The 14,507-nt window shown below is 42.8% G+C and overlaps 1 protein-coding gene across 1 annotated transcript in view; it reads right to left on the bottom strand.

Moving 5' to 3' along the window:
• The window catches only part of METTL24 (methyltransferase like 24), a 47,559-nt gene that overhangs the window by 17,284 nt on the left and 15,768 nt on the right, over positions 1 to 14,507 (bottom strand). Inside the window, exons 2-3 of the mRNA XM_086461302.1 lie at positions 9,217 to 9,315; positions 5,228 to 5,367 (exon numbers count right to left, since the gene is read on the bottom strand). Of these exons, the coding sequence (XP_086317428.1) occupies positions 5,228 to 5,367; positions 9,217 to 9,315 (239 nt within the window). The remainder of the gene's footprint in view (positions 1 to 5,227; positions 5,368 to 9,216; positions 9,316 to 14,507) is intronic.

The following is a 14,507-nucleotide window of genomic DNA, read 5'->3' as shown; positions in this document are numbered from 1 at the left end:
ATTAAACGCTAGAACCTTTGTGCTGTCATTATTCCTCTATTCATATTTTATATTTATATATATTCCTCTATTTTCTATTTGCTTTTTCTTGACAAGATTACAATACTTTCCTTAGTCTCCACTGCACAAACTTCCAAGAACCAAGCTATAAGCAGACAAGCAAATACATTTAAAATTCATACAATACTGTTTTGTAAAAATCAGGCATATTTCCCACCATGTCTATAATCTGGTATTACAAAAATGAGCCACAAGGGTCACCAACAGGGACAAGAGACAAGAACCATATGCCTCTCTTTCTCTGTGCACAGGAAGACTCAGATAAAAAAGCAAACTTAAAAATAACCCCTTCACAACAGTAGCAGAGGTTTTACACAGACTTAAGAGAAAGATTGCTGCTAATTTGGCAAAGACCCCAAAGAAGAAAAATTAATAGACCCATCATACAGCAGTGTTGTCTCAGTCCCCGTCCCTGCAAGGAGATGTACTTTACAAGGTTGTGCCATATTCCCACCTCCCACAGCCCATTGGTTCACAGGCTATACTAAAACTAAAAAATTCTGGTATTTACCACTGCAATCACGTCTAGACCACAGGCCTTCCCTACTGCATAAAATAGGATGTCCTCTTCATTTCTACTCCTCCAAGCTTGTTCCAAACATGGTTCAAATCATGCACTAAACCTTAAACTTAATCAAAATTATGCTGTTGGATATATGCACATGTAGCACTGGGAAGAGAATTGAGATTTTTAAATCAGTGCTTCAACCAGTTGTACCAATTGAGAATACCCACTATGTACTAACAGCATGGCATTTTTTCTATCATACACAAACCATTATAGGGCAGTACTCTTAGATGTACTGTCAGAGAACCTGGTACACCACATCACAATTATTATCCTTAGAAATGGTGTGAGTCTGAAATAACTGGCTATTTGCATCAGTATGTAAGACACAATATATTTTAAATCATGCTACACTATGGCATGACGTTAAGCCAGCACTAAATCTTTTACATAGGTGACATACTGGTAAACTAAACTGAATTCAAATCATGAAACAATGTTTGGAAAATCATATGTTTTGGAAGTTACCAATACAGTATGACACTTCCTGTAATACTGACTAAGCACAGTGTAACGATACCCTATTAGAAGGTCTTCTCCTCAACCATCTTCCCTTTCAGGCATTGTGGGATGTAGGAGGGGATAGGGTTTGCAAAAACAGCCCAACATGCTTTTAAGAACAATGGTATTTCACAGGATTCCAGCCCATACAGCCGTGTAGGAGGAAAAAGAAGAGTTTTCTTTTAATGTATTCAACACACATTAGGAAAAAAGTTCAGAAGTTAACCAAGTGAATCGACATATTTGTTTGCATGTGGCTTTCTACAGAAGGGACACTGATGAACAAAGACCAGTGTAATCCGTCAGGAATGAGAAGCTGGCTAAAAATGAACAACTCGGGAATTGTTGGGGACAGTTACAGCATTAGAGCAATGAGTACACCAGCGACGGATGGACACATGCATCCGTGACACACTTCTAACCACACCAGCTGGTAGAATCTAGAGGGACAGATGCTTTTGATGTAGACAAACCTCAGGCTCCCTCCAAACAGACTGCTACTCATGTGGACAGCAAAGGGAGGTTCACAGTGGGGCAAAACAAACAAAATAAAATATAGATGAGGGTGAAGAAGGTGCTGATATATCTCCTTGCACTCTAGCCAACAGCTCAAATTTATGCCTAAAGAGAGGTCTAACCAACAACAAATATTTAGGAGAGAAATAAAGTCATCTCCAAAAGAACTGGTTTTAAAAATTCCTGGCTCAAATGTGATCATGCTAAGGGGGTAATACAGCATGAAAACAGTAAACAAACGATGTCTCCTAAGAAAGATTTGTGTTATTTAAAAAAATTTAAAAACTGTATTTAAAAAGAAACAGGCGTGGAGGTCACAGAAGACTAGAGAGGCCCTTCCCCACCATCGGGAGAGTGCAGCTGCTGCCTCCAGCAACAGCAAAATGAAAAGTGCTAAAGCCACCGACCTATTTTTACTGTAAAGGAGAAGAGAGCTCAGTTACAGAGTCGACAGTTGCACGCAGTCCTCTGCAGCGGGGGTAGAGGTGGGCTTCCAAAGCAGCAGAAGCAGCACCTGCGGGACCAGCTCGCCTAGCCTGCGTGCGAGTGGAAAGGAAGGGCTCGCTGGCACTGCTCCCCGCCGGCAGCAGGGCAGGGATGCTGACCCAGGACAGAGCACAGCACAGCAGGGAGCAGTGTCCCTTGGCTGTCCCCTGCTCCCAGGGTTCACAGAGGGTCACAGTACACAGAGCCTCGCACTCGAAATAAACACTGGGCCGCAGCTTGCACTGAACGGAGCATCGCACCAGCCCCCACATCATCCTGGAGCACAGCAAGCATGCAGGTGGCACAAAAGCTGCTTTGTCTCCTCCAGTACGGCTCTAGCGGTCACTTGTAGCTGACAGGACAGAGCTGTAAAAACACGCGTGTTAAGGTCCAGCTTTCCCTTTCTGTGTTCCTCCTCCTTCCCTGGTTCTCAAAGGAAGATAACTGAGCTCTGCAGCTCGGGAAAAAAGAAGCATCCCCTGGTGGATCCTAAAGCCCCTACACTTTAAGATCCACCTGAAACAGCTTTTATACAGTATCGCAGCGAGATTCTTTAAACCTCAACGGGTAAGTTTCTGAAATCCTATTTATTTGTATTATCCCAGCTTGAGTGCCTGCCTGTGGTGTTTGTAATCTAAGCAGATTTAGCACTAATAACTAGAGCTCACTAATGCATATTGCAATTACGTATCATACTGGGAAATGCTGTCCCCCAAGCAAAAACATTGCTGCCTCCCATTAGTGGAAGCAACTAATACTAATCTGAAAAGATCTCCAGACATTTCAAACACTGCTCGCTCCCATTCACAAGTAACCTCTTCTACAGCATTCACGAAAGCAAAGCCTAAGCAGCATGTTTTGTTCCATTTTTAATGATACATGGATTTAATTCAGGATTCCCAGTAACACTTGCACTGAACTTTCACATTTGTCCTCCATCCATCCTCTCCACGGAGAATATTCTTCACTGGAAGCAGCTGCTCCCGCTTTGCTCTTTATGAAGTGTATGAGATAACAAAAATGTTTAAAGAGGATTTTTGTCTTACTCAGAACAAAACTACTTTTCTGCCTGTCATAAACTAAAGGAAGGGAGTCTGAGAGAACAATTATGCAGTAATGAGCTTCAAAGGCTGCAGAAGCAAACTGGAGGATTGACGACTGCTCCTCCTAAACCTCAAATACTTCCCTTTTACTTTTTAGCTATTTCATGCAATGCATCATGGTTGGGTATTTACTGCACATGTGTATCTGATGATTGATGAAGCGCCAGCATCAATTTCAACCTCTGCTAAGCCCTACTGTTCCATCATTACAGAAAATCTGTCATTTGGGCTCCCCGTACCATACCCAGAACAGCACTACATACAAAGCACTGGTATATATGCACTATCTCAGATTTGTACAAAACCATTAGCAAGTTATCTTCATGCTGGTCAGTTTTGTGCCAAATCTGCATTTCCTAGCACAGATGAAATCAACTCTGTTGTGTCTACTGGCTGATTCAACAAAAATACCATCCTCAGCCCACACTTGGTCCATAGCAAAAAGGAAGAGGGACATTAATACGGGAGGTCAAGTCTAATATTAATTATCATGTAACTTGAAGGGCAAGTTCTAGATTAATTCCACTGAACTTTGAGTACTTTCCCAAGGCATCTATATTCAGCAGCCATATTAATCCAGACTTCCTCTATAACCAAAGGAAAGCTATACCTACCTCCAGAATGTTATTCAGCTTAGCTGATTTTCCACCTGAATGTGCCTGCCTCTCCCTACTGACTACCAGAAGGAGCCTCTGGCAATGAGCCAGTGCAACAGTCAAGCAGGTAAAGTCTGGACCTGAGCATGGGATAACACAGCATCTCTCCTAACTTTCACGGGAATGTGAAAAACTGAGGAAAAAAAATCATGTAAACCTATGTTTTGCATTAAAACCAGGTAAGTATAATTTCATTGCAAAGAACATTCAGAAAATAAGCCACAGTAGTCGAGAGGAGTTTGCTCTCCATATATATGTGATCTGTCTCTAAGGAGCATGTTACTGTTGTTGTTCTGCCACAGAGCAATGCAGCTGAACAAAACCTGAAAGCCCCACACCCTCTGAATTAACAGCAAACACTCCCTTTGACTGCAGTGCACTCTGCATCCACTTTACGTTAATTGCTGGTGTTAACTGACACGCGCTAATCACCAAGAAATGCCACCCAGACACCGCTCCTTCCTACCCACCATTTGTAAACCCACAGCAGCGAAATCACAGAAACAAACCACACTGGTTCAAGGGACACAAAGCCTTTCAACACAACTCTAACATAAAGTTGGCTCCCAGGACAGCAAAGACAGTTTTATTAGGCAGCAGCCATGTGGTGATCTGTGTGAAACGAGCTCCAGATCACAGCGATCATTCTCCTAATGCACCTGTGCACTGATGTGTAATGCAAAAGGCCGCTGGCCCAACAAGCTGTGAGGACTGACCTCCCTTGTCCTCCCGGGAAGCAGAGTGTTTTATTAGCAAGCAAGCGGGCTGCATTTGTGGTTTTACTACCTGTGAAAGCACTTGTTCTGTCAAGAGTGAAAACTTCAATCTCAAGTGCTGTAAACGTTTTAAAAGAAAGCCGCAACTGCCTTTATTGTTATCACTTTGGCACATGTCACCCCTGAAGTGCTTAGCAAACACACTCTCATATGGAAATGTACTATTTTGTCCCAGGGGTAGTTAATGAAGTTTTATAAGTAATGCTGCTGAAGTATCTGCCAATTATGCAAGTCATTTCTGCTCAGGGAAGATGGTGTAGGCTTCTCAGTTTATCACGTTAATTTCCATCTTCCTCTACGGGAGCTACCACTCACTACTCACCATTACGCAATTTGTTTCCATACTGATATCAGAAAAGAAAGGGAAAAACAGAGACCCTCTTGGAGAAAGGTTTTTCCCTAAAAACGGAGTTTACAGAAGCACATCAACAAGTAACAAACACACCTGAACAAAGTCTTTATTTTAAAAGACAACCTTGTTGCAGCCTGTATTGCATTTATTGGGCTTTTTGAAGTTGTGTGTCATGAAAGAATTTGTTGTCTTTTAAAGAGAACACTTACCCAAGGGAATAGAGACGACATTGCTTGCTTCTGATTCGATGAATGAGGCTAAACCTCTCATCAAGACAGATCGACCAGGGCTTCTTTGTGGTTTCAGAGTACCCTTTCAGGCTGTTCAGGTTCATGTGTTCACATGAAATCTGTTGAAATCAAAGGATGTTTCATTTTAAGACATGAGTTTTAATTTGTTTTTAATTTGCCTTCTGGGGAAAGAGCGGAAAGAAGGAAAATGATAATTGGTTTCATTTAAATCTGATCGTCAATCTGATACACAGCTATGGAGATCTGATGATTTTTTTTTCCCTGTTCGTCTGTTTTGCTTGGTGAAATTTAAGGCTTACATAATCCCCCAGAGAAGAATGTAGTTTGAAAAGCAAATAATTAAGCATTAGTACTGTACCCAAAAATCAATTTTCCTGAGAACAAGTTATTTTGGCATTAAAATGTTTAGTTTTTTTCTTTTCAAACCTTGGAGTGGATTCTGCATCCTGAATAATGTTATGAATAAAATCACGTCATGATTCAAGATTGTAATCACAAGTTTCAGTGTCACTGCAATGTATACTGGATATCTTACCTAGAGTGTCCTGGATCTATTCCCCCCTCAGAAGGGATTTAATCATGACCCCAACACACTAGATGATCTTTCGAGGTCTCTTCCAACCCCTAACATTCTGTGATTCTGTGATTTAAGCAAGTGCTTAACTAAACAGAGGAATCATTTCACATGTGCCTATGCTGTGCTGGCTTAGACATCTAGAGTCTAAAGCCAGGATAAAAACACTGCAAAAGGAGAAGAGATAGAGACCCTGCAGGGAGGAACACTGCAAGTCAAAGTCCTTGAAAGGACCAAGAAAGCAAGGACTAAAATGTGCTGGATTCATCAGAAACCTGGAAGTGTCGAAAGTCACTTAACTGAGAGGTGAAGTCAGCTTTGCCAGCAGCTGAGCAGCAGCCTGCAACAGCCGAAACACAGCAGTGACTGAACCAACAAAGCTATGGCCCTGTGAGTGACACCCTACGGAGGAGCCCCTGCCTGCAGCACCAGCTCTGCCTGTCCCCTGGCAGCTCGGGCCACTGCCTCACCCCCAGGCTCTGCCACACCATTCAGCACCATTGTCTTCCTCCAAACCCACCCTGGAAAAGGCAAGCATGGAGCCTGGGGGGGGTGCTGCAGCCCTTCCAGTATTTGGGAGCCAAGGCATTGCAGGTGACGGAAAGCCAGTGCAATTTGCATGGCTGTCACCACAGCAGTGGTAAGGAGGAAACGGGAAGAACATGTAAGCACCAAAGCTGTGTGTACTTCTGCCCAAGAGAGGCTGTGCTGCTCTGCACCAGCATCAGCTTACATCTGCTGCTTTTCAAACCACGTGCCGCATGGCCGTCAAATTCCAGGGTTGCAGGGCACAGGCTGCTAACACGCAGACAGGAAAACAAAAACTGAGAAGAGCTGCAGCAACCCAGCTGCGCCACCGTGACAAAAAGTTGTTCTTTGGGCCCAGTACCAAACCAACCCTGGCTGCAGGGATGGGAGTTGGCACTGCCAGAAAGCCAACGATAAAAAAGGTGGAAAGAACAGTTGTAGAGACAAAACCAGGTTAAACATCAGTCCTGGACTGACTGTTCTCATCTTGTTCCTTCTTTCCTCTATAGCAGACTGCCCAGGCTCAGCTCTTGGTTTTAGCCAAACTAAAATGCACAGCTCTGGCCCCACCTAGAACTACAGAAAAGGAACAATTTTACACAGTGAAAACTGGAACCCAGCCTTTGCTGTGGTAGGCACTCTCCACCACGTGCCTTATAATAAGTAAATAAAACTCTCATTCTCTAAGAAGCTTGAGCTCTGAAAGGTCATTATCCAGAGCATTACATCCAAAGAGCTGCACGCTGCATCACCACCTTTCTGCTCCTGCTCAGCCCATGAAATTTTCCCATAGAAAATTCACAAAAGCTAATATAGCATCTCTTCATGCTGCTCTCAGGATTCACTAAGTTTTAAGCAATAATTTGCACTGCACCCATTTCCCTTCAGTTACATAATAATCAAGGAATAAATGGCATTGCAATAACAAGCACTAATTTTAAGACACAGAAGAATAACATGCTCTCTACAGAAAAGTAAGATTCTGCAGTGCTACCACTTAATTGGCTCATGGTTTTATAAGCAATTACAACACTCAGAATTCAGAGCAATTTTAATAGCTCTTGCTACTTAATAGCTGTTGCTATCAAAAATAAAAAGAACCGAACTCTGCCTTCAGCACCATCACCAGTCTGTTGCATGATTTACAGACCCTGATGCACTGAGCTCACATCCTGTTCTGGGCTTCTACTCCCTACTATCATACAAACAACATCACATGTAAGATGGTTCTTCTGATCATTAGACACCAGCATTGAAAAAGCTTTTTCTGGCCACACCTCGACCCTGCTGACAAGGCATCTTCCCCCTCCAGCAGTTCCAGCCATTCTACACTAACAGCAGGGAGCTGAACTCAGGCACAGTAATTAGTAGACACTTGCTCAGCAAACAAGGAAAATGAGATCCCATGCTCATCTACGTAAGCAAGATCCCATTTCCAGAAGTGCTTATACTAGTCATGGTATTATCCTGTCAGCTATTAATCCTATAACATCTGCCAGGTCAGGAAGAAGGATTTCTCTTCTTTTTTGTTTTCACTTATGCTTGGTCCCCCCACCAGGGTCAGTTACTCTGGGAACGAAACTTCTTGATTAGTGTGTCAGAAGCAATAAACTCTCTGCTAATTGATGTCCTTGTAGGCTTTGACCCAACTAGTGGAGTTTAGCAGCATCTGCCACTGTTTATTAAGTCATCGAGATGAAGGATGTTTTCAGCTTAATATGCTCTGCCACAGCCTAAACTTCTGTATAATGAAACAAGCAGCTCTACACATACCTCTTGCTGTCTCCACATGCATCGTCTTGCCTCCTTCCCTCTCAGTGCTGGCATGAGTGGAGGCAGAGATGTCATTTTTTTGAGCATTTAGCCAGGGGTACCCACAAGCTGGAGGATAAGTGAACACTCTGCTACCCTCCCAATTGCCACACCATCAGCACAGCAGCATATTTTTAGACATGTTTCAAATGAATCTCATCTCAGCCTTGAAAGCATTGCATGAACAAAGAATTTCATATGTGAATAACATTTCAGTGACATTAGCACCTGAGGCTTTTTGCTGGTCTCCAGTTTAAGCAATGGTGCAGTTAAATCTGCATTCAAAGGTCAATTGCTGATAGACCTGGGTACCAAAAGCAGCCGCCCTGTCAGAACTGCAGGCATCCAGTAACTTTTCCATTTTTTTATTACAGGAAATGTATGCACAAATGCTGCTGTGCAGAAATGATGCTTTCATTAACACATGAAGGCCCAATTTCCATATATGCTGAACCCTGGAAGTATCTGTCAACACAATCTGGATTTGGAAGTGTCACCTTTGAAAAAGCACATAAACCACTAATTTTCCAGGTCATCATTTTTGTCCCCTAAAGATCAGGATTCTATTGGTACCATTGAGACAACTTGTCCAAGTTAGGGACTGATGCCTTGTTCTCAATTACTGGGAACCTCAAATGCATTATTTTTAGCTAAAATGAGCCTGGTTATCGCATTATTACTGAGAGGTGGAGTGGCTGAATACACAGTTCTCTCACTATAAAATGCTCTGTATCCTTCTGTGTCTGAGAGTCAGAAAGAGAGAGGGAAAGGAACCACGTCTGGAATTTCAGTCATATTGTACTCCTGTCAGGACACGAACCCACCTGGAAATAAAAAGCAAGGAAATAATGGATTCTTTCCACCCTGTATTTTGACCTTTACATTCATGTTGACCAGCACTGCTAGGTTAAGCAAATTTAGAAATAAAGCAGTTTTGAAACCAGTTTGGTGTGAGTTTAATTCCCTATCTGGGAGGGAACAGCCTGTGCCAGGCTATCTGTTTTCTAGGTGGAGACTCAAAGGAAAAACCTACCTGAGAAGTGCTAATGTACTTCAGAAACCTCAAGGCCTCGTAGTTGAGAGAAGGAGTTGGACTTGCCCACGGTTGTAGTTCAATGTGCCATCTTACAGTCTGCAAAGCAAAGCAAAACAAAAAACACCTTAAAGGAACAGGATTCATTTTTCTGTACAAGCATAAAATGCAAGGGCTAATAAATTACGGAGATTTAATTTCAGTTTCCTAGGGGCTTGCCTACACATGAAAGTCATTTCAGGGTTTGAAGTTCAAACCCTACTATTCAAGTAGGGTTTGAACTACAGTGAAAGAGCATCTAACTATGATTTATCGTGATCAGCTTTGAAAGCAAATGTAGGTAATTCAGAAAGAAAGGGCTCTTCATCCAGGATACAAGTGTCAACACAGTTATTCTAGGACACCCAAGTAAGCTCTGGCTTGTAGAAATGCATAAGGAAAACCATGACCTGAATAACTAAAACCTCTAGCAAAACATCTGAAAATAGTGAAATAACTTTAATTTTGTATCTACCATGTATCTCTGCTTGAATGCCCACTGAAACAAGAACTTGGATTGCAAACACTAATCACCAAAGGAAACCTCGGCAAACAATGTCCTTCCTTTTTTAAAAACTAGATATGATAGAAAAGCAAGCCTCTTGCAGTCTTTGAGAAAAGTCCTCTTCCTCTCCCACGCTTGCCTGATGAGATACACCAGAATTCTTTGTTTTCCTGGAAAAAACGTCAGTGTGGCTGCCCCTAGCCCTACCACTCCTCATTTTTATAGCCCCCAGGGAAGTAGCTTTGGTGGATGCTTTCTGCTCTCCCTGCAAGGCCGCTCAGCTCTGAACCTCAGGGATCCTGTCAGCTTTTCCAGCAACACTTCCCACATAGAGTGGGATAGAAGAGGTCTTTCAGACACGTGCTTGCACAGCAATGGGGCACTGTGCTCCCATCTGCGCCACCTTCTCCAAATCCTGCCCGCTTTTGTCACGCCGGGAAGTTTAGACGTGTTATCTCTTGCCCTCAAGCTGATAAAAATACAAGCATGCTGTTAAGCTGTACTAAATTAAGATTGATTTCTCATTGCTTTTCATCTTCAGGCTCCATAACTCGCTTCTATGGCTGGGCAGGTAGTATCAAGCTTCCTTTTAATCACCCCGAATTAACTGAGCTTCCATAATGTGAACAGGATGGGGTTTTTTCCCCATAGGTTGATGTTGACTTTCAACAAAATAACAAACAAACAGAAACTCCATTTGAGATTCAAACAGGACCTTATTTCAAACAAAGCCCTGGAAAACATATAGGAAATAGCAATTAACCAGAGAGTATGGAGATGGATCAGAGAGGCAAGATGCTGAGCCCCGCCGGAGGGGACAGCCACACCATCAGGCTGGTCTGCAGTGTCAGGGAAAGAGCCAGTGCAGTGACAGCAAGGATCCTCTGATGCCAGAGAGAAATGCAGGAAAGATAAAGAGAAGGTGATGCTAGAAAAGAAAGATGATTAAAGCAGACCACCAGACCAGATGGAGTTTGCCTTGAGCTGACACCATGAATTGATGTTATTGCAGCCTAAGAAAACATAGTCCGGAGAGAGTATGAGCCAGGAGGTCTATATGAGGTTTATTGTTTTCCTTGAGGGCTTGCTCTTTGGGGTCTTTTTACTGTAAAGAGATGCTGAAAAGGACATTTGAGATCTCCTTTTTTCCCCAGAAGCAGACAAAAGTAGCATTTCCCACTCTGCAACTTGCTGCCTGCAGTAGGCATGGGCTTCTATACTCTGCACAGCGCAAGGCTGGAAGCAAGCTAGCCAGCAAGCTCTGCACCAAGCAGCATGTTCCCCACACCCGCTGACTGCGGAAGGCAGCCTGCGAACTGCTACAGCAGGAGGATAGGTGCACGCTGGGGAGGGAAATGCATGTAATCTTTCAGAATGAGTCACAGTTCACATGGCTGAATAACGTTTGCAATGACAGGAATGCTGCCATTTCAACAGGCTTGAAAGCTGAAATGAAAATGAAGACTGACAATCATTTTTCAGGCAAAAAACAACCCCAAAACCCAGGCACCTAAACATCTGTGCCCAGTTATTCTGAAATCTATTTCTGTGAGAAGCAGCTCGTTAAGTAGGGGAATTGCAGGGTGGCCATTGTGGCACCATTCAGCAAGAATTCCCTCTGCACAGAGTTGAGAAGAAGGAAAAAAAAAAAAATCCCTATAATTAACCACGTGAATGAGGTTCTTTTTCAGCAGACTGCAATATCAAAGAGCAATGGTAGCTTTTTCTCAGGTTCTTAAAATCTTAAAGATGACAAACTGCCTTTCCACTGTCTCCAAAATGTATCAGAGTAAACACACAACTACGAAGATAAAAAACCCAGTGACTTAACAATGCAGTTTCACTTAAAAAAAAAAGAAAAAATAAAGAGATCAATCTTTTATATAGTTCTTTAAATTTAGAAGTACTACACAAATGCCACTTTTGTGACAGAGATCAGACCTGAGTGCCTGTTTGACAGCAATGCTTTTGAATAGCTTCTCAACCTTCACACTTGGTCCCTGGCTCCTTACTAAGCAGCAGCCCATTTCCAGCCACTAACGAATATATCAGGGAGGTCTGTTCCTAACACCTGCTAAACACACCTATGGGGCACTTCAAGAGCTGCATTACAATGAGATTTACAGTCGATGAATGGGGTGAAAATCCAGTACCTCTCTTGGATCAGGTATGCCCTCCCAGCGGGTAACTCGCTGGTGTTGGTGATGTGGTATGGGTATGTTCAGGGCTTGCAAAATACCCTCCTGAAGGAGCCACTCCCTATGTCCATCAGTAACCTTTGTTTATAGTTTTTCAGGTACTTTTCAGCCTGTTCTGTAGCGTTTCCATGTAAGCCTTCTCAAATAAACTGTGCAGATAAAACGCACCCAGTCCATGTGAACCAACTGCTTTGTGAAAACTGGGTTTATTCCTGATAAACACGTTCCTTATTTTGAGTTTTTGCCCTCTAGACTTTGCAATTTTATTTCCTCAAAGCAAACCTGACTGTGGCATCACGATTTGGATTTTCTCACTTGTCTCACAGAAACCTCTAGAGTAAGCAACTGGGAGCAGGTCCCTGTGGCTGCTGTACAAAACAGGCTGAGGAGCAGCTTTTTTCACAGGCTACTTCTACAGCAAGTACACAAGAGGAGCAGAGGAGGTATTATGGTCCATACTATGCAGCTTTGGATATGAAATTCAGACAGACTTCCTCAGGGTCTCCCACAAGGAGCCAGAAAACCAGTTCAGACACTGCATGTGTGGCTGTCGCCATCAGTGTGCTGTCTCCCTACGGTAAGGACACATCTTACAAGACACCATGACTCTGTTGCCTGAACACCAATGTGTCTTGGTTCCACAATATAAAGAAATGGAAGTACCTGGAAAGTTACAATGCCATTTAAAAAATATCCTACTGAATATCTTGAAGTAGCCCTATATTTACATCATTTCACTTTTTGTTATCTTACCTGAAATCAGCATTGTAAGAAAAACCAGTCTTCAGCAAGAAGTCTGGCACTGGTCAGGCACTGACATCAGCTACGCTAGAAGTGTAATGGATATCTAGAAAGTGCTACCCAGAGCGATGTCTAAATTTTCACCAGATGAGATAACCACAGAGCAAAGAAAATCTTAAGGCAACGCCATTGCTTTGTTAGGAAAACTAGGACACATTTGAAGGTCTGGGTTTTTTCCAGGTACTTCACACTTAAGGACAAGGACTGATGTTTCCTTTCAGTCAGACCAATCTGACAGTAATCTGCAGTGACTTCTTTCTAGATTTTTATCCCTCGTCAGCCATTTATGATAGCCATCTGATAATCCCTTAATAATCTGTACTATACATATAGTATGATCTGAAATCATAATATAAAGTTTATACCAATGTGTGCAAAGGGCTCAGAAACTAGCAGGTGTAAAATGGCAGGTTTGCAAAATTTCTGGCTTTCCTAGCATAAACTTGGGCACAGAAGTATAAATGATTTAATTATTTCCAGATCAATCATACACTTTAAGTGCACTCATTCAAACAGCCCAATCCCTCCCTTCCCTTCTATTTACCTTTGAAACGGAATCAGTAAGTTTTCCATACTTCCATCTTTTTTTAACTCAGTAACTGTTTTTTCCCCCATTCAATCTCCTTCCTTTTTAGCAGCCTATTAAAATACAGAAACATATTACCCATGTTTTTAAACAAAAATTTGGGAATCCCATTGCCCTGCCAAGCAGTCTGTTGCTTCAAATGAAGAAATAAGACTTGTCAATACATACACAGATGTCTTAATCAAGGGGAAAATATGAAATCATCTGATCAAAGTGTGAGCAGTTATTTTTTACATTTGAGGCAGGACCAAAGGTGAGCAGAAAGCACTCATGGTAATAAACTCCATCGATAAACATAAATATTTGCTAGCCATAGACATACACATGTTCATGTCTAGCTAGTCTGGCTGTACTGTGTGTATCACCATGCTCACGCCTTTCAGAAGGGTACAGCAGAACAGAGCTTGCTCATGGGTAAAATTTTGCAGTGGTTTAATCAGTTTAAAAGGCAATGGGTGGGATTCAAATTGCAAAATTTCAGACATCTACAAGGCAACTGTGTATTTCCTGGATTGCATTCCTGAAGGCTAGGCCTTGTGAGAGTAGATTGACCCTAGATATGATTTACAGGGCTTGGCCATAATTTTCTTTGGGCTCCCTCTGGAGTTCCAGTGGCCCTAGGCATATCATTTTGTGGGTTTGGTTTGGGTTTTTTTCCCCAATTCTAATGTACCTTAGATAGTGACAGCCATGTGTGGCAGCCCACCTGAGTACTGGCTTTGCCTCACGAGGGACATGCAACAAGTGCAAAGCCTGCTGAGATGAGTGGGAGGGCTGCTGAGGGTGGAGGCAGCCAAACCTGGCACATTGCTCCTCTCGCTGACTACATAGAGCGGCTCCGGCAGCAAACAATCCCTCGTGAACGCCCACAGTTAGTTTCAGAGGCAATTAGCTGTCAACTCCAAGGGAGAGACGGGAGTAAAAAACATTCCTGCAGCGAGGACAACCAGGGACCAATCTCCCACAGTGGGCTGGAGAGCTAAGTTACATGACAGGACAGACGAGGTAGACAGGCTCCTTAAGGGAATGATTCATCTCACTACAGAGAAGACATCTAAAATAAGTAAGATGACTCATGCACTGGAAACATCCATTTCTCTCCATGACCTGCAAAGGAAGCCTGGAGGACAGGCTCAGATGCACCTACACCATAGATATTCAA

This window comes from Leptosomus discolor, chromosome 2, assembly GCF_034619465.1.
Source record: "Leptosomus discolor isolate bLepDis1 chromosome 2, bLepDis1.hap2, whole genome shotgun sequence".
NCBI classification, from domain to species: domain Eukaryota; kingdom Metazoa; phylum Chordata; class Aves; order Leptosomiformes; family Leptosomidae; genus Leptosomus; species Leptosomus discolor.
This window is presented reverse-complemented; position numbering and strand designations above follow the sequence as displayed.